Genomic DNA, 20,635 nt, shown 5'->3' on the forward strand with positions numbered 1-20,635 from the left:
CTCTCTCACTCTCTCGTCTACCTGCTGCTTTAAGTGGCTGGGATGCGTCTTTGTCACTTGTCACGTTTTGTTCGCGTTTTTGTTGAAATGTAGCAACAAGGCATATTTAGCTTTGTGCTGAAGTCACTTTATACAGATTTATAAGGCTGATGTGTTATTTGCACCCTTCTGTCTCTGCCTCTCTCTTTCTTCCTGGATTAATAACACATGCAGGTCTTGTTTGTGGAACAACACACACACACACACACACACACACACACACACACACACACACACACACACACACACACACACAGTAGGAACTGTTTTGTGGTTGAGGCAGAGTGAGTATTTGGACTGAATGAGAGTGTGTATGAGAGAGGAAGAGAGAGACCAGGATGACCCTTTTCCACTGACATGAAAAAATATATATTTTAAAGATTTTTTTTTTAATAAGCTACATTTGAATTCAAATTTCAACATCAACAGTAAATAGAAAACACAGTTTTCTATTTAGACAAATGAATAAGAGTCAAACTGAATGGAAGTTTCAGTGCTAATGGTGTGGTACCAAACTTTCTTCCAGTGTACACAAACTAATTAATAGATAGCTGTGAGCCACGAAGCTCCACTTGTACATGTCCTCCTGCTGTCTATTGATAGCGAAGAATTTGCTTCTGGATAGGAAAGCAGATGCCCCATCCCAAAAGTACAATAAGCCAAATCATTGTGTTCATTAATATTTAAAAAATTTTTAGTTGTTCAATTTCAGCAGTGCCTAAGTAGATAATTGTTAGGCTCTAAAAACAGGTGGATTATTTAAAAAAAGTTCACTGCTCCCTGTCAGTGGTAAAAAGGAGTAAAAAAGGCTGCATGGCTTAGGGAGCTAACTGCTTTCCTGTTGCTTCTACAATGTCTCTGTGCTTTATCTTCCGTTTGTCAGAGTGCCTCATAAGCAGGACACACACACACACGCACACACCATGATGCTTGGTTTTTGTCTATTAGGATGTCTCAAACAGCTGCTGATTCAGGGCTGTTTTTATTGTGATTATGTGGCAGATTTGTCAAAATTTTTTGTCATGGGCTCCAGTTTAATCTCTGTGTAGTTACTGTCAGCACTTTGTCTTTGTCATAACTCACGAAGCTGTTTTCAGAGCTCATTTTAATTTCTCTCTCTCTCTCTCTCTCTCTCTCTCTCTCTCTCTCTCTCTCTCTCTCTCTCTCTCTCTCTCTCTCTCTCTCCTCTCTCTCTCTCTCTCTCTCTCTCTCTCTCTCTCTCTTTGTCCTTCTATTACTTCTATTACAGGCCAGTGGGTCCCATCCCTCACGGCGCCACTCTGACGGTGAACACTAACCCGAGCGTGAGCATCAAGTCAGAGCCGGTGTCTCCTAACCGTGAGCGCACCACCCCAATCTCCACAGCAGCTCTCTGCGTGTCCCAATACCCAGGGGCCTTGAGGATGGAGGCCCGCTCGCCACTCCACACCATCAGCGGTAGTAACAGCGAGCGAGACGAGACAGGCCAGCCACGGCCTCCGGATTTCAGTGCGGCTGCACTGGGGCCAATCAGAGCAGCAGGAGAGCAAACGGCTTCTGCAGAGTCACAGGAGGGGGCTAACATCAAGCGCATGAGACTGGATGCCTGGGTCACATAAAAATATGCGAGAGCTACCCTATGTCTCATACACACATTACACATACATATACAAACACCACACATACACACTTCTCTCCGACACAGTTTCATCTGCAACCAAGACACATGCATGCAACACACTCTTTCCTTGGCCTTTTTTCTGTTTTTCTCTCTTTCTCTCACACACACACACACACACACACACACACACACACAGTGTCTGCATATATATATATATATATATATATATATATATATATATATATATATATATATATATATATATATATATATATATATATATATATACATACACAAATATACACATATACACACATACATGCAAGATAGTAATGAACAGAGGCCAATGCAGGTGCATGTGCAAGCCTAAAGTGCTGATGGTTCTGAGCTTGTTTAGGATGGGACAATTGTTATTTCTACAGAGCAGAGAAGGAAAAAAATGCCAGCTTTACTGACCCCTATCAGTCTTTTCTGTCCTCTGCGCTGTCTCCACACTGACACATTTTCTGATCCATGTTCGGCTAAACCGCTCAGACAGCCAAACACAAGCTGTTCATTGTGGGATGTAGAATTGTGGTATCAGCCGCCAAGAAGCTGATATCCAGGTCATGTTATTGTTTGAGGTTTTTTCCTTTTATTTTTTGTGTGTGTGTGTGTGTGTGTGTGTGTGTGTGTGTGTGTGTGTGTGTGTGTGTGTGTGTGTGTGTGTGTGAGAGTAAAGGCTTGTTTTTTTTTTTTTGCTGTTTTTTTTTATAACTCTTCTCTCCTCTAACTAAACGTTCTTCTTCTGACTATCATGCTCAAACAGCTGTAATACTGGCTTACAAGATATCCGATATTGTTGCATTTTAATCATCAGGATCTGTGTCTTGTAAACCATGCAAAAGGAGGAAGTTTGAATCTCTTCTATACAGCTGACCTATTCGAAGGTTAAACATATTTCAGGGAACGACTATGGTGACTCATGAGGTGAACTCAGCCACACAATCTCTTAACAAACATAGACCTGCAGACAGACTGACAATAATTATGTTTGAGTGTGTACAGAGTGTGACAGAAATGATGTGGCAGTGACCGGTAAACAAACAAGTGCTCAGTCAATCACGGGTTCAGAGTTTGTTTCCTGCATTTCCTCTATGCTCACTCTGTATCACATCCATCAGCCGTGCACCTATCCATGAACAGCTCGTTAGGGTCTCTCGTCGTTTGCAGGAGAGGCGGGATTTTTCACTTTCTTCACTTTTGTACACACAAGTACGTATGTTTGTACCGTACGTATAGTGTAGTGGAAATGTAGCCCTATTTGTACGATTTGAACTCAAGTCCTGATATTAAAGACAAATGTATAAACGTTGCTCAGCTGAACACTCTGTCGTAAAGAGTGGGTGGCTGTATTAATCACTACTGTTAGTGTATGTGAGAAGCAACCTAAAATTCTGTATTTATTACTTGTATGTCTGGCTTTTGCTATTCAGATGTTTGTTAGTTCATCTTACAAAGCAAGATTTTCTTAACTGTTGTTTTAAGAACCCAGATGTGGTTAAAAGCAATCTGAGCTGTCCAGGGCTCAAGGTTGCTGGTTTCTAGGCTTTCAGAGCGTGTAAATATCCAGTTTTCTCCCCTCCTTGTTTCTGCAGAGGCTCTTGTGTAATGAGAGGAAAGGATCGGAGGTCAAACCGGGATTTCTTGAACTCTCCGCACATGGGCATGAGAATTGTAGAACTGGAGAGGAGTGTAGCTTTGTTGTGAAGCAGGAGAAGCCAGGTGAGGAGGACTGTACATAGAGAAACGTGTATGATTATACACATTGTGCTGGATCTGCCTAAAGCAGAGCTGTAACTCTCAGTGGACGTCTTTCTATTTCTATGTGTAAATAAATTACCGTGTTGCGAGCAAGCCGAGTAGAGATGCAGCAAGGGGCACAGACATAGATATGACTGTTTCAGGATCGATGCCTTTTTTTTTTTCTCTCTCTCTCCCTTCCTGTCACTGATATTCTAAAGGAGTGCACTTTAAATCAACCCTCACCGTCTTTCACACATGTTTTACCCTCTTTACTGCTTGACTGTTCTTCATAAGAGGGAATAGAATTTTCTTTTTCCCAGTCACTTGCGCTGCTTACATTTCCACATTAGCTTGGCCACTTGGCTTTCACTATGTGCAGGACTGTCCATATTGGTCTAAACCCTGCTCCTTAAACATAGACACTCCATCCCTCCTCACAGAAACAGCGTGCACCCTTCAGGGAAGAAGAGCTCATGTTTGCAGCCCCACATTTCATGCCTCGTTTTTTTTGACAGTGAACAATTATTGAAGACATATTTTTTTTTGTACAAAACAAAAAAGAAAAAAAAGATGTACTTAAACATAGATTAGACTTGACACGTGTTGCAAATGTGCAATTCTCGAAATGCAAAAAAAAAAAAAAAGAGATGTCTATTATCAAAACAATAATGTACAAAATTGTTTTATGGTCATTAGTGTAGTGAATAATAGAGTGAATAGGATGAAGGATGTTTTATTATTGGTAATGACTAATAGGATGAGCAGCGATCTCTGGTTAAAGTCTGTGAACAGAATGGTTTTAAATAAATTTGAACAGTGCTGTACATGTATTGGTATTCCAAATCTGTAGTAACTATTTTTCATTTCCCTCAATTGCTTAGAAAAGAGAGATTCGGTGTCGCATACCTAAAGAGATGAAGTATTGGTGATAAAAGTACAGTCTTGCTTTATGAAAAAAGGTGAATCAGGACTCACCCTGAAGTGTGTTCAATCTTGGTTAATTTGGTTAATAACTCCATAATATTTATATATATATATATATATATATATATATATATATATATATATATATATATATATATATATATATATATATATATATATATATTAGTCATATTCATGCTCAGGTGAGATTTGCCTTGCATCAGTCCCTCCATCTTGGCAGCTGATTATTTCTTTTTTTTTTTTTTTTTTTTTTTTTTTTTTTTTTTTTTTTTTTTTTTACCTGACCACCCCCTCCTTTTCTTTCCTAATGTCTATCGCTCCCTTTCTTTCGCTGTCCTTCTCTCTTTTGTGTGGCAAGCGGCCATCTCACCTAAATCACAACCAGTAGCTCATACCACCTAGGGGAAACCACAGACACACACACACACACACACACACACACACACACACACTCGCTTAGTACCACCTTGGATCTGCACGTTGGAACACCTGTAGACTTTACGCCTGAGCTTTGAACAAATGCGCAGATTGCTGAACGTTTTCCTGACGTGCAAGAAGTTTGCAAGCTCTGATAAGGATCTAATGGTAAGAGTCATTGTATTCAAAAGGAAAGACAATCGTCACGTGAATAGTCAACTTTCGCCCCCATGTCCCCATGTATGATGTTTAGAGAAGCTAAATTTTTCTAGTGTTAATTTGTGCTGGTGACAGTTCTATTGTCTGTTTTTATTATAATTGTTATAATGGTTATCCTTACCATTATTGTTATCATTTTTGATGGTAATAATAATGATAATTTAAAGAATTTTATTTTCTGAATTTTTTTTTTTTTTGTGTAGGGTAGGCATCTTATTTTATTTGAATTTGACTTTATTTTATTATATATGAAAAACTATATGAATATCTTTGTTTTCAGGTTTTTTTTTTTTTGTGTTTTCTTTTTTTTCCTTCAAAGGGGTGTTACTAATATTGCACGATTTATTAAGACAAAAAAAGTCAGTAGTGATATTAGTACTTATTGGTAATGATGGAAGTCGAAACAAGTCGATAGAGTGACCAGTCAAATGCTGCAATTTTTAGTCAATTGTACAAAACTATCTCTACACGTAGGAGAGTAGGGGTAGCCATTCATTTAATTTATTCAGATCAGACACAGATGTCAATGCATGGGCGTAATAACAAGCAAAGAATGAGTCATATTATAATAACTGAAATGTAATTTCATTAAGAATATACACCACACACACAACTAGAATAGAAATCGAAGAAGAAGAAAAAAAAAACGTTTAAAGAAAAATAGCTAATATATTGTGTTCTGCTAGTATGCTTTTGAGTTTTGTTGTAAACAAAAGATATTTTCTGTTGTTTTCGGAGAATGATATACAATTTGTGTATATTTTCATAAACAAAGTATGCACTGATATGTTATTACAAATTATATACTGCTTTTACAAAAAAAAAGTGTTTGTTATTGTACCAAAGTATCCATTTGTCCTTTATGACCTCCTCCCTCCCCCCTTTTGCGTATGTTTTACTGTATTTTATATATTAAATAGACAAGTTGACCTACAAAGAATTTCAGGTTTCATTTTCAGTTCTTTCATTATAATTGTCTTGTGTTTTGTGCTAATCAAATATTTGGTTGTAAATCTTTAACAGAAAATTTGAATGAGCTCCTGGGCCCCTGAGGTTACCCTGAGCTCTAATTACTGTCTCTACGATTCATATGTTCTCCTTGTGTACACATGGGTTTTCTCTGGGTTCTCTAATTTCCTCCCACTTTCCAAAAACATTGTTACTATACTATAAATTGCTATTATTATTATCCAATGTAAATTATCACCTTTATCTGTGTATCCTGGGATAAACTTTAGGCACAGTGCAACCCTGGCCAGGATAAAGAGGATACTGATGCTGAATTAGTTAACTACCATATTCATACCCAGTTCACCTCATCCATCATCCATCTGAATAAAAGCAGTTGTTTTTGTTCCTGGCTGACAGAAGTGGAATTGAACTTTGAAGCGCACTTTGAGATTCTTTTCTGCTCATTACAGTTGTACAGAGTTGTTTTATGAGTTACTATAGCCTTTCTGTCAGCTCAAACTAGTACTGACCTCTCTCGTGAACTAGCCTTTCATGAACTGCCACTACCTGAATGTTTCTTTTCTTCTATATTGCACCATTCTAAATCAACGTGTCTAGCACCAACAATTATACCATGATCAAATTCACTGAGATTACATTCTTCCTCATTCTGATCGTTGGTATAAAATATTTATCTTAGGTATTGCCTTGGTGCCTGACTTTATGTAAACCACTGCTGCTATATGGCTGTCTGATTGGATAATTGCATGAATGTGCGTGTGCATGTGTTCCTAATACAATTCTTGGTAAATGTATGTCAGTATTTTGCACATTGTTTGCTGACACATATATAAATGTATCTGGCATGTAAAAAGTCCCGTGCCAGGCTTTTAATCTTTAATCTTAAATGTGCTTCCCGTTTTGTCCACTAGATGGAAGTAGAAGCTATTTTAAGCACATTTGATCAATCCCAGAAATCGGTTTCATCATGTACCCGAACAAGTCTACTGCTTGCAGTTTTCAGTGACCTGATTTGTTAAAAAAAAAAAAAAAAAAGTTCTCCTTGCACAAAGACATGATTAGTGGCCAGGCGTGATGACCACAGTGTCAGCTGAGCTGGTCAGTTTCAGTTCCAGGTGCAACAGTTGAGAGGATGTTAGTTACACATACCACTCATCTGCAGTAAAACAGTCCTACATGGATGGATCATTCAGACTCGCGAGTAACTCGTGTGGGGAAATTTCACTGAGTTCACTGGTAATCTGTTGAATCAAAGGGCTGTAGAACTAACTGTTTATATATATATATATATATATATATATATATATATATATATATATATATATATATATATATAGAGAGAGAGAGAGAGAGAGAGAGAGAGAGAGAGAGAGAGAGAGAGAGAGAGAGAGAGAGAGAGAGAGAGAGACCTACATAAGCCAAAATCATTAATTAGCTGTTTGTTTGTTTGTTTATTTTTAACCATAATTTTTTTTTTATAAATAGAATGTTGCCATTCATTCCTAACATTGCTTATGGTTTATTTATGATGCAGACAACAGTTTCTTAATGCATTAAAAATTGTTAGTTATGTAAATGCAAAATAAGCATTAAATGCTGTGTAATGGAAGGATCAGACGTTTGTCAAGTTTTAATTTTGAATAATGATCTATTTTAGGTCAAATGGTATACAGTCTGTAATATATTGAAGAAAGCACTGGACAACTTAAACTAGTGCTTTTTAAAGGCTAATTAGCTGGAAATGCTGGTTGCTATGGTTGCTATTAACACTGTTTATGTAGTAACTTTGCTCCCATTTTCCATTTGTCATCTCAGCTGATAAAGAATTCTTTTACCCATCCCATCAGGGCCAGATTTGCAATTTGATCTTCATGAGCTGGTGTGGTGCTCCTCTCAGCTGCTGCATGTCTGTTTAATGGGTGGGGTAACGTGATGGAGAGTGTCATTTAAAAACCTTTTTAAGAACGTGGATAAATAAAAATGGTATCTAAAGCTAAAGTGCCATTACTCAGAACAAATCAATTTGCATTTTATTGTAGTGTCCAGTCTTTATTTAATTTTACAGATGCTTAATTACTCAGCAGCATCCAGAAAATCAATGGTGGCTCAGTAATGGAGACACATGGCATGGAACACACTCATCTCAATTCAACCTCTTAGGACTTTCTCTGCATTGGTGGCTTTTTATAAGCATAAAAGGCCAATTCTCAATTTCATGGTCTCCGTGTTTCATGGTCATTGGAATGCAGTGTTAAAATATGACACTAAAAGAATGCAGTTAGATGTTGAATGATCATGTGGCTTTGTTTTATTTTAGAACTTGTGCTACACTTTATTCCAAACTACACCCCTGCAGTTGCTTTTAAAATCCCAGTTGCAATCTCTTGCATCAAGTGTGTTGTGCTGTGTCATGTGCTACAGGAAGCCTGTGGATGTGACTGAGGTCATCACAGAGAGCAGGTGCTGAGGGGGGCAGACAGAACCAGCAGTAAGATTCTAGCCCCCGTTTGCTTTTGTTTCAGCTCCCAGAGGAGCTTTCTCAACCCTGATTTGTGTGTGTGCAACAACTGCCCATTTCTGGTTGCCAAATAATAGAGGCTCACAGCAGCAGGCTGGAAATCTATTTAGAGATGAAAAAAGAGCATGGCAGACTGCTGAGGTAATGCAATTACTATCTCCTGCATCGTCTCTCTCTCTCTCTCTCTCTCTCTCTCTCTCTCGCTCTCTCTCTCTCTCTCTCTCTCTCTATCTCTCTTTCTCTCTTTCTCTCTTTCTCGCTCTCTCCTCCTCTCTGTTTGCCTAGCCCTCCATGAGTCTAAGCACTAAACACAGGGCCGAGATATAACACTAAAGAGCTGCCATTGTCGTGATTAATGACAGAAGGGGGAAAAAAGTACCCAGTAAGGCAGATGACATCATCTTTACTTGTGAGACCTCTGTCCTGTAGGCCCTATTCTATTTTTTAGGGCTGTGCTGTCATGCAATCATGTGGTCAGAGATCAATATAAAACCATTGGCCATTGAACATTTCCACAAACCCACAACATTTTATAATTCATTAAGCAGAAGCACTGAATAATATTTTAATTTATTATAACTGTCTCTTTCAAAAATGTAATTATTTTTATACCAATCAAGTGTACCAGATATTCAGTACATCAATATTCCTTCAATCAGTGGAATATCTTGTGTTGTGTGTCTTATGAATTTTTTGTGTGTTTTAATTTCATTCATTATTATTTTATCTAATGCTCATGGTTGTAACTAATTTAATTAAATGATCTGTAACACAAACATGGAGGCAACTTAAATATGGTTTATTGTGGCATATGGTTTAAAGGGGCTATCTGTATTTGTTTCAAATAAAAATGTAGACATCAGTGTCAAAGTTAATAATAAGTATAACAACATGATACAGATTATTGGAATGAGATGCACTAATACTTATCAATCAAGACTAAGCATTTTTTTTTTCCAAGGCACAAAAATGCAATCGTTATACTTCTCACAGTTTTATACCGCTTATCATTCTGCGCTGTACGCCAATATTAGAAGAGTAAAGATTGAAGAATGGATTTACTCTTCACCAGAAGACCAAGAATCACCATCAGTAGAATCCTCTGCATGAACAGGCTCCCCATTTTCATCTTTCACATCTTTGCATTGTACCTGTTTGGCCTTTGGTATCTTCTCCTCTTCCTCCCCCACTGATTGAGCTACACATGTGCCTATTTCTTTCTCGGGTTTGCTGTTGATTGGGGATAGTCTTTCAAGGTTTCCCCAGTCCTCTCCCAAGGCCATGGTCTGGTTTGGATCTGTGCTGTCATACCTCTCAGTCTCTGTTCGGTCATTTGGGTCATATGTAGCAGCCATCTCATAATTTGTTGCACTCCAAATGTCCTCCTTTATGCTTGAGCTAAAAAAGCTGTGAAGGTCATTTTCTTTTTCATTAGTCTGACATTCTTCTTTTAGCTCCTCTCTTTGAAAAATGTCAATGTTTCCTTCCCTGTCCTCAATTTCCACATCACCAAATTCTTCTCCAGTGCTGTTGGATGCACTTGTAATTTCATGGCCCAAATTCTCTAATTCTTGTGGAAGGCTGTCAGATTTTTCTCCTGTCATATCACTATTATTGTCCCCAACATACTGCTGTTCCTCTTTTGTTTCCAATTTCTCAGTTTGAGCAGCGTTACTTGCTGAGCTTTCCTCTCCCATCTCACCTGAGAAAATGTCTGTGAAAAATGGATTAGTGTTAGAAACTACATCCATAGTAGTTGCAATGTCTTGGTCTACCTGCTGTGTCTGCATATCAGTTTGGGAAAGCATCTGAGAACACTGGCTTGCATTTGGAGATTCATCCTCAGAACTATTAGGTTCTTCCTGATCTGAGTCATTAGTGCTGGTCTGGCTTTCTGGATGACTGTGTAGAGAAAATTCATCTGTAAAATCTACATGTGTGAGCATTGACAGGTTTGACTGCACATCTTCCTCTTTTGGACAGTCTTGTTCTTCATTAACAGCAGTTTCAAATAAAACTATATCCGATTGTTTAATCTCTGTTGACACCTCTTTATAAGGTTCTTCTACAAGATCTTGTTTTTCAGCTGGTTCAGACAATGGAGTGTCAAAATACTTCTTGTCTTCACTTTCACCCTCCGGATTCATCTCTCCAGATTCTTTATTCCAGTTTTCTGCACTGTCCTTGTAGTTTGTTATAGCATCGTCACTGATATTGTCCTGTGTTGTAAGAAATGTCTGCTGCTCATTCACCTCCCCGGTTTCAAGGATTTCTCCAGGGAGCGAGTTCTCTTCCTGTTTGTCAGACAGGTCTGTTGACAGATGGTAGTTCTCAATCTTTGTCTCCTCCTCACTCTGGCTGTTCTCATTACTATTGTTCTTAAGCTCACTTTCTGATTGATCTACCAAAGCCTCATCCATTAGTGTTTTGACATGGTTGTCCATGTCACCACTTTCATTTTTAACTGCTGACTCATTATACATGCTCTCTTTTAACATGGGTTGAACTGATTCATCTGTGACATCTATGTCATCCATGCTGCCTAGTTCTGGCTCCTCAGAAAGATCCTCCATGGTGTCAAAGCGTTTGGCGACTATCTGGCTCCAATGGCTGGCTCCGTCATGTTTCTCCCTTTCTTCCTCACTGTCAGTAGGTTCACTCACACCCACATGAGAGATTAGGATGTTGGCATCTGTCTCTTCATCACTCTTGTAGTGTATGAGGGGACGAGTGTCTGCTAGTGTATTCTCCTGAGCATAGCTGTTTGCCTCACCAGGGTCAGTTTTCCATGATGCAGAGATGTTTAATGACTCATCTTCTTCACTCTGTCCATGCTCCTCTACTGCATTATGTTCAATTAACTGATCTTTCCCGAAGGTAGCTTTTTCACCAACCAGATCATCATTTTCATAGGCATTCATTACTAATTCAGCTTTTTCACCTTCTAAATTACCTTTTTCATATGTATCCATCATTAACATTTCTTTCTTTTCAACAAAGTTTTCCTTAATTACTTCTTCTCTCAAATGTTCCTCTTCATCATTTTTCAATTCACCTTCTTTACTCTGTTCCTCTTGTTTCTTTTGCTCGGATTCATTCTCCTCTCCTTGCATTTGAATATCTAACTCATGACCTTCCAGCACTTCAATATTAGGCCATTCAGTTTGCTCTACTTCCCTTTTTTCTTTCACATCTTTAACTCCATTTCCTGACACTCTATCTGCTTCTGGTGCACTCATTTGTGACTCTTCTTCAACAAAATATATAACATCTTCCTTTACATCAGCCCAGGTTAGAATTTCACTGTCCTCCTCAGCTGGGCTATATGTATCTGCAGACAAATGTGGTATTTCTTGGCATGATAGTGAAGCAAGAGTGTTAGTGTTATCTCCAAGCATCTGTAATTCTGCTTGATTAGCATCTATTCTAAATTCTTGTTTAATATTTTCAGCAACTTTTTCTAACCCCAGCTGTAGTTCAGAGACGACATCTCTCTCCTCTGGTTTAATGGTCTCATTTTCCTCCCAGGCAGAGACAGGTGCATGGGATATTTTAGCCATTTCCGTAGATACCTCAGTTTCCTCTTCATCACCATCCTCTAAACTCTCTGCTTCCTCAATGGGCTGAACAGAGGACACACTCTCTGGACTTTGGGGATGTCCAGCTGGCAAGGTAGTTTCATTAGCAGTAAACAAAACTGATCCAGGTTCTGCTTTAAGAACTTCTTGCACATCTTCTTTCACTGTAAGTATAGAATCAGGCTCATCTAAATATTTAGGGGCTTCATAAAAAGAGACAGAAGCAACAGAGTTTGCTTCCTCTTCAGCTCTATAATTATCAATAGTGCTAGCTTTAGGAAGGTGCTTTTTTGATGTAGATGAAGATGTTTCTAGCTTTTCCTTCTCCACTCTTACAATGGCTTCATCATCCATAGTGGTCTGAGGTCTCTTGAGTGTCTCTTTTGGAGTTTTTAGTGTCAGGTTCCAAGTAGGACTTGGAGTCATAAGGTTGGCTTTATAGGTGATTGATCTGGAGGTTGTATTCAGCGGACTACTGAGCAGACAGGAAGTGATGGCCTGAGTGCCTGGAGGAATCCCAGGGGACTTGGCGATTCCTTCTGTGAATGAAATTGGAGAACAGCAAGAATGGGTTTGCCTCATTGATAGGTCTAATGTAACGTATCATAAAAACCTAGTCATATCAAGCGCAACATTTACATACTTATACATTGTAATATAAAGATTCTATTACATGGTTTGTTCTTAGAAAATAAATAATGTCTGCATATTAATCATGGTCATAGAGCCCTAATCCTTGTCCCAGAAGTATTATCAGGATACACAGTCTTAATGGAGTAATGTGGATATATTGATCCATCAGTCTACTTTACTGGAAATAGAGCCATCTGGTCTGGTGACCTATAGGGACTCAAGATGCTATTATCAAGACAGGCTTCATTTAGCAAAATGACTAGCAAGATTTTGTAAAATGTATACTAAAGTGTTATATGAAAATACCTAAAATTGAGACTGTGTGGCTCCTCTTATTTGCTGATTGGTTGTTAACTCTCAGGCTTTCACTGTCCAGCAAAGCTCTAAAAACAAAAGGAAAGAAGTGCATAAAATAAATAAATATAAAATAAGATATTTGTATACCAAAAAAAAGCATGTGAAGATAAAATATACAATATTATGCTGTAAAATGCTTTCAAATAAATTCTTGCTTATACTAGATCCAATATAAGTTTGATTAGAAAAATTGCAATGGAAATGGTATTAGAGTTGTCAATAAAAGCAGTAACAACTGACCATAAATGTTTTATTACTAATTCGTCATCCATCACTGCACCCAAAAAGAAAAGGGCAGCTCATGAAATCAATAGGTATTATGTTGGAAAATTGTCTGGTATATTTACCATACAGATATCACTGAGATAGAGGGGCTTTAGAACATAAATATTGTTTAAAGAAATAACCACGCACTTCTCTCTTCTTTTTCTCTTCCTCATAGTCCTTTGTTAAATTTTTATATCAGTGGTCTGTGTATCTACTTTGACTACAGGGTAGCTAGCTATACTATAGTAGTACTACTACTATCAGTTGTAAAGGAATGTTTGCAAAAATTAACTCTCTTTAACACTGAGAATAAAGAAAAGAAGAGGTATAAAAGCTTGTTTTGCTCTCAAGCAGCAAACTGAGCCCAGACTCATTGTTATGTAAATGAAGTGCCAGATTTGTCATTGTTTGGCCTTCTGCAGTGCACATGCCATTACCACTGACTTTATTTATCACTCCACAGTAAGTAGTCATGGAATCAACACCAAGCGTGAGTGCAACAGGGTGGTTAAATAACATGCATGGCAGTGATAAACTGGATGCATTTCATGGATGTACGATGTCCATTATACTAAATTTCTTATTTCCTTTAAATAAAATTAGCTGCAGTCATGATTATAGTAAAGATTTGTTGAGAACATATGTACTACCTTGACAAAATTTACAAAGGTTCAAGAAGATGAAATTGAATACAATGCTTTGTCCTCCAAACCGGTTTGTAAAGATATGAATAATTTAATGGGTCTGACTGCATGGAAGATTGGACTTTTGTCTTTCCAATGTAATTTCATAGACTCTCTGAACTCCCTTACTCTTCAGGCCTAAGATGGATGAGGGGCTGTGTTGGAAAACCAATTAGAGAGAGACTATATGAAGCTCTTTAATATATAATATAATATATTTAATATATTAATATAACTGGCTAATATCAGTTATTGCAGTTACATCTTATTCTTCATAGAGGTGCTGTGATGTTCATTGTGTGCTAAAGTATGTAGAAAAACTATAGAAGAGAAGGCAGAGAATTTCTATTTTAAGGATACCTGTAAGTGGCCACCTCGAGGCTCAGAGACATCTTCATCTGGAGCAGACTGCGGCTCTCTACCAACAGATCACCTATCTCCCCCCCAAGATCCATTTTCTCTGCCTCCAAAGCCTCCACGTGAGCCTGTAAAGACAAGAAAATAAGAGGAACTGACTGAGTTCAACTCCTCTTCTTCCAAAATATTGAATTTTACATTTGATCATGATTTAAATTCTTTCTAATAAGTTTCATACTCTTGAGTTATACGTGCTATATTTTAAATAAATATAGTAGGTCAGTACATTTAAGCTCAATGCTAAGAAGCTTTATGGCACTGGATGCCATTATCACAGACTTATCCTCTGCATACAGATACTCAGCATATCGTCATATTGAGTGCTGGCAGTATGGGCTGAGAAACAATGGAGAATGAAGTTTGGCAGTGTATTTTAATGTATAAAACTATAAAATGTAGAACTTTACAACTGGGTTTTTCATTCTTTACAATTTAGCTCTTTTAGGAAGTGTAGAAGTATCTAATAATATTAAAATGTTGCTCTTTCTAAGTCATCATGCCATAAAATATTATAAATCTACAGTAATTCTATTCTCTTACATATAATTATAGACTAAGTGGTCACATATATTTACACACATACTGTACATTAAGAAATAAATTAATTTTAACGCTGTACACATTCCTTCAAAACGTTATTTTTTACCTGAAGCTGTTGAAGGTCTTGATTCTGCTTCTGTTTCATTTGTACTATGTTTTTCTCCATCAGTTCTCTCTTGGCCTGTGCATTTTGCAGCTCTCTGGCTAAATCTTGCATCTGTAATTGACTCCTTTTCTTCTCTTGCTTGATGAGTGTCATGTGAGCACTGGTCTGGTCCAGGCTCTCCTCTAGCTTTTTCATCTGTACCTGGTACACACTTGCTGCTTCATGCCAGGCCTGCGCTGCTCTCTGCGAGTACTCTTTCCCTAGGCCCTGGAGATTGAGTGTCTGGATGTGCTGAGGAGCCATTTGCACAGGTTTTGAAAAGGCACATGAAGACTTTACTGCTACCAGATCTTCCTGATGGGACTGTATCTGTAAAGAGACCTCTTTCTCAAGATGAGCAGCTTCCTCTCTCAGCCAGAGCTGCATCCTCCTCTCATCCTCCAATGCCTTCCGGCTTTCTTCAAGTTTTCTCTTAGCCTCAGCCTGTGCAGACTTCTCTTTTTGTCTCAGTATGTTCAGCTCCTTAATCTCCTCCAGCATGTTACTGACCTCGAGTTCCACACAATCTTTCTCTCTCCAGGCGTTCTGCAGTTCTTTTCTAGCTAGACTGAGTGCATCCTCCTGAGCTTTCCTTTGGCCTCCATTGTCTTGGTTCCGCCGCATGGCCTGGATTTCTCCCCAAAGAAGTTGATTCTCCTCTTCCAGGAACTTCACATGGTTCAGGTATGATTCAAGCCTCCTGTTCAACTCCAGCATCTCATACTTCTCTTCTCCAGTGTAGGAGATGGGATGCCGGAAACTAGAGATCTCCATTTCAGTGGGATGCAGCTTGTTTTTACGTCCACAAGAACTACAGTGTCTTTCTGTCTTTGTGTATGTGTGGCTCAGGGGTCTGGCCCGGCAGAATGGCCAGCACAGAGGGACACTCCTTTCATATTGAGTGAGGAAAGGGGGAGGGCGCAGGGGGCGAAGGTGGTGGGCTGCAGAGGGGGGAAAGCAGTGATGTCATTTGTGGAATTAACTCTAGCGCTGCTGCATCTTCCTTTTCCAGTTTTAATATAATTGGTAGAATGAGGAAATACCTATTTCATACATAAAAGTGTGTAAAGGTGTGCTTTAAGGTAACAGTTTTAGAAAGATTTAGCTTGAAACTTAAAAAACTATAATATCTTATATAGCTACAACAAAATTCAGTATACAGAATATTATTAAAATATTTTGGACAGTAAGATAAATATCAAATGTATTCCTAATAGGTATCAAAATTAACTCTATGCATTTATATTATAAATATATAATGCATATATTTAGTAACACATTTATTAAATAGTCTAAACTAATCTAGACTATGCCTAGACTAGATCTGGATCTAAATCTAGACTATATGCTAACATTTGTCTTGATTCGTTATCCGTTATTCCTTTTAGTGGACCCTTCTAGACCGCTGCACTCTTCATTGCGCCACCCTGTGGCAAAATAGTTTAGAGCACATATCCAGTATTTTGTATTCATTAACTGCATTAGGAGCATTTCCTGGTAACACTGGACACAATTTACACTTAATGGGATTCCAGGCCTGTACACACACACACACACACACACACACACACACACACACACACACACACACACACACACACACACACACACACACACACACACACACACACACACACACACTTATACATTTACACAATATGTACAAATGAAATGCCTAGAATGCATGTCTTTGGACTGGGAAGAAACAGCAGCACTAAGAATAACCCATAACCATATGAAGCATGAGGCAAACTCCACACATAGAAGGCAGAGACAGGTTTTAAACCCTATGCTATGTCTTGCTATTTTTTTTTTATTTTTTTTTTTTATATATACTGTAATTTCACATCAATTCTGGAAAAAGTACTAACATGATCTGTTTTACTTACATTAATTTTAACATTACACAAACTTTCATTTTAACATGGATGTGTCAACTTTTCATATTGATTGTTAATATTTCTTAGTGAAATATTTTTAAAAATTGTTTATAACATTTTTTAATCAGTGATTATATAGATGTAAAGAATCATTTTATAGAAGTGTTGGATTGTGCCAACAAACACATTTTTGGCTATATTCTTAACAAAAAAAACAAACAAAAAAATTCATTAGATGACCACATAACAAATTCATTTGCCTCAACAAATGTGCATGACTTCCTTTACAGGATGCTGAAGTATGTGAAGTATTATGGTAATATGGTCAAATGCATTCTTCCTTTGAACACAAATGTGATTAATTCTTTGGTTACATATTGACTGCACAATTTAGTTTCAAATTATTGCACTAATATTATATCATCATATTTGTCCTTTTAATATAATGATTATAATATTTAAATATAATGTATTGTAATATAATCACAAATAAATATACTATAACCTTTACATAAATAAACTGATAAAAATAAATCTAATTACATTGTTAACAATGAACATAATACTTTTGATCAGAAAAAGTGTTGATCTTTGTGTTGACCTTTAAAGAGGTCTAAGTTGGATATAAAAATCTAAAAACAGGAGTTTCCAATTTGTGGCACAAGTGAGTCAACACTGATTGTTTCCCAAATTACAGCTAATATAACCTGTGTAGTAATCAAGTGCAAGTTCTGTTCATATGGATCCACTGGTAAAAATGGAGGATGATGTGTGCTATTCTACACTGAAGTTTAGTACATCTTGCCCTGTAGTACCTAAAGGTGAGTTTAATCTTCCTAAAATCAAGCTTTTTGTTCCAGTTGAATAAATCAACCTGTGACTAAAATTAGATTAATTAAATAAAGAAAACCAACATTGTTTGATGCTGCAAAATTCATGTATGTAAATGGTGAGACATTTATATATGTGCAAAAATAGTGTATGTTTGAAATATTACTGAAAGGGTCTTCAAATTTGTTCAGAAATAGCATCTTACTTCTTGCTGAATTTGTTAGTGAACCTACTGCTTTCTATTTGTAAGAAGATGCAGGAGTGTCTGAAAATGTGGTGTACTCAGAAATCAAGTTGACAAGAGAGAAAACATCAAAAAGCAATCCTGCAATGGCTGGTAAAATCCCTGCTGTTTGTGATATATAGTTGTGAATTTTAATTACAGGTTTGTGCTTTAACATGTATGTGTGCCACTGGTTTTGCATTGGGAGTGCCACAATTTGTAAGCAGCCTACATTTAATTTGTGCCGTGTGCATAATAAAAATAACAACAACAACAACAACTTTTATTAATACTAGTACTACTACTACTATTATTAAGCAGTTAAAAGAGTTCTGAAAGCCAGGGGTGCTCCAGTAGTGGGATCCTGCATCCTTGGTTTAAACCTCTGACCACATTATATAAAATATTCTCAATTCTTTTCAGTGTTATTTACTAGAAAATAGTTGTATATATTGTTTATTTACTAGAAAATTATATTAGAAATATGTTCTATGTTCAAAATGGTGTTTAAAATAAATATATCAGTTAAACATTACAGTGTTTCTTGCAAAAGCGTGGACAGATATTGCAGCATGATATCTTGGTAAATTGTGTAGAATTACACAATCCTTTTGACTATGTTCTTTTACAGAGGAAGTCCATTCACACAGATGTACATCATACAGACAGGCCACGACTGCTCTGGGGTTATTGAGTGTTCTTTTATTAGCAGGTTTAACCGCTATGTGTGTCCTAAGTAAGTATGAGCAAGTCATGTTTTTCCCCATTTGGACACACACTCATGTAGTACATACTCAGTTTACACTAGTGTGCTGCATTCATGTTAAGTGACTGAGGACACTTAGAAAGTCTAAAAAAAGTTGTTAAAATATGTCAGTTATCTGTCAGATGTTGAAAAGGTGAATAATACACTAATGTTGATGACTGACTGACATACATGCATCCTGTTGTTTTCCCACACAGACATTAAACAAGTTTCAAAATACACCTCCATTTTGGTAAGACAATTAAGCACATCAATATCACACAACATTAGACCGAACCTTAAAAATAATCTGAAGTAAAGCTTATCTAGCATTTATCACCTTCTGTAGGCTCTTTACACCAATGAGAGCATGGCACACAGGATATTGCTCTCTGAAAAAGCAGTACTTGAGACAGAGAAAGGGGAATTGCTTGTTCAGAGAGATCAGTTCAAAAACTCACTGCGGCAGCTCATCACCGGATTTTCCACATCATTTCCAGTTGGAAAATATTGTACATTAACAAACGAAGGTAGGTTAAATTATTACATATCAACAAGAGCTAATTATATATATATATATATATATATATATATATATATATATATATACATACAGTGGGTACGGAAAGTATTCAGACCCCCTTAAATTTTTCACTCTTTGTTATATTGCAGCCATTTGCTAAAATAATTTAAGTTCATTCTTCTTCCTCATGAATGTACACATAGCACCCCATACTGACAGAAAAACACAGAATTGTTGACCTTTTTGCAGATTTATTAAAAAAGAAAAACTGAAATATCACATGGTCCTAAGTATTCAGACCCTTTGCTGTGACACTCATATATTTAACTCAGGTGCTTTCCATTTTCTCTGATCATCCTTGAGATGGTTCTACACCTTCATTTGAGTCCAGCTGTGTTTGATTATACTGATTGGACTTGATTAGGAAAGCCACACACCTGTCTATATAAGACCTTCCAGATCACAATGCATGTCAGAGCAAATGAGAATCATGAGGTCAAAGGAACTGCCTGAAGAGCTCAGAGACAGAATTGTGGCAAGGCACAGATCTGGCCAAGGTTACAAAAAGATTTCTGCTGCACTTAAGGTTCCTAAGAGCACAGTGGCCTCCATAATCCTCAAATGGAAGACTTTTGGGACGACCAGAACCCTTCCTAGAGCTGGCCGTCCGGCCAAACTGAGCTATCGGGGGAGAAGAGCCTTGGTGAGAGAGGTAAAGAAGAACCCAAAGATGACTGTGGCTGAGCTCCAGAGATGCAGTCAGGAGATGGGAGAAAGTTGTAGAAAGTCAACCATCACTGCAGCCCTCCACCAGTCGGGGCTTTATGGCAAAGTGGCCCGACGGAAGCCTCTCCTCAGTGTAAGACACATGAAAGCCCGCATGGAGTTTGCTAAAAACCACCTGAAGGACTCCAAGATGGTGAGAAATAAGATTCTCTGGTCTGATGAGACCAAAATAGAACTTTTTGGCCTTAATTCTAAGCGGTATGTGTGGAGAAAACCAGGCACTGCTCATCACCTGTCCAATACAGTCCCAACAGTGAAGCATGGTGGTGGCAGCATCATGCTGTGGGGGTGTTTTTTAGCTGCAGAGACAGGACGACTGGTTGCAATCGAGGGAAAGATGAATGCGGCCAAGTACAGGGATATCCTGGACAAAAACCTTCTCCAGAGTGCTCTGGACCTCAGACTAGGCCGAAGGTTTACCTTCCAACAAGACAATAACCCTAAGCACACAGCTAAAAAAACGAAGGAGTGGCTTTACAACAACTCCGTGACTGTTCTTGAATGGCCCAGCCAGAGCCCTGACTTAAACCCA

The 20,635-nt window shown here is 37.8% G+C and overlaps 3 protein-coding genes across 21 annotated transcripts in view; 2 read left to right on the forward strand and 1 right to left on the reverse strand.

Annotated features, from left to right (window-relative positions):
• The window catches only part of mef2d (myocyte enhancer factor 2d), a 49,595-nt gene extending 47,761 nt beyond the window's left edge, over window positions 1-1,834 (forward strand). For 15 of the 19 annotated variants that reach the window (XM_083552822.1, XM_083552836.1, XM_083552837.1 and 12 more), the window contains one exon: window positions 1,289-1,828. In XM_083552822.1, the coding sequence (XP_083408948.1) occupies window positions 1,289-1,637 (349 nt within the window). In that variant the 3' untranslated portion in view covers window positions 1,638-1,828. Of the gene's footprint in view, window positions 1-1,288 lie in introns of all 19 variants that reach the window. The other 4 variants (XM_083552838.1, XM_083552839.1, XM_083552840.1 and 1 more) reach the window with 1 other exon arrangement.
• A 459-nt stretch (window positions 1,835-2,293) lies between these two features.
• nes (nestin) lies at window positions 2,294-16,015 on the reverse strand. The gene is made up of 4 exons (XM_083552670.1): window positions 15,077-16,015; window positions 14,374-14,498; window positions 13,013-13,089; window positions 2,294-12,612 (listed from the first exon to the last, which is right to left on the reverse strand). The coding sequence occupies exons 1-4, from the start codon at window positions 15,887-15,889 to the stop codon at window positions 9,554-9,556; spliced, it is 4,074 nt and encodes a 1,357-aa protein (XP_083408796.1). The 5' UTR covers window positions 15,890-16,015; the 3' UTR covers window positions 2,294-9,553.
• Window positions 16,016-17,671: 1,656 nt separating this feature from the next.
• Window positions 17,672-20,635, forward strand: part of LOC310732480 (C-type lectin domain family 1 member B-like) — a 7,817-nt gene continuing 4,853 nt past the window's right edge. Inside the window, exons 1-5 of the mRNA XM_083553093.1 lie at window positions 17,672-17,816; window positions 18,080-18,163; window positions 18,681-18,785; window positions 19,013-19,047; window positions 19,144-19,324. Of these exons, the coding sequence (XP_083409219.1) occupies window positions 17,735-17,816; window positions 18,080-18,163; window positions 18,681-18,785; window positions 19,013-19,047; window positions 19,144-19,324 (487 nt within the window). The 5' untranslated portion in view covers window positions 17,672-17,734. The remainder of the gene's footprint in view (window positions 17,817-18,079; window positions 18,164-18,680; window positions 18,786-19,012; window positions 19,048-19,143; window positions 19,325-20,635) is intronic.

The sequence above is a fragment of the Silurus aristotelis genome (genome assembly GCF_946808225.1).
Source record: "Silurus aristotelis genome assembly, chromosome: 1".
In the NCBI taxonomy this organism is placed as follows: domain Eukaryota; kingdom Metazoa; phylum Chordata; class Actinopteri; order Siluriformes; family Siluridae; genus Silurus; species Silurus aristotelis.

Bases quoted from the DNA above. Each gene is read 5' to 3' on its own strand.
- nes (XM_083552670.1), bottom strand. From the start codon at position 15,889: ATGGAGATCTCTAGTTTCCGGCATCCCATCTCCTACACTGGAGAAGAG. The intron at 14,499-15,076 runs GTAAAAAATAAC...TTGTCTTTACAG, and splicing joins AAGACCTTCAACAGCTTCAG to GCTCACGTGGAGGCTTTGGA. The intron at 12,613-13,012 runs GTATTTTCATAT...TTTCATTCACAG, and splicing joins CCACACAGTCTCAATTTTAG to AAGGAATCGCCAAGTCCCCT.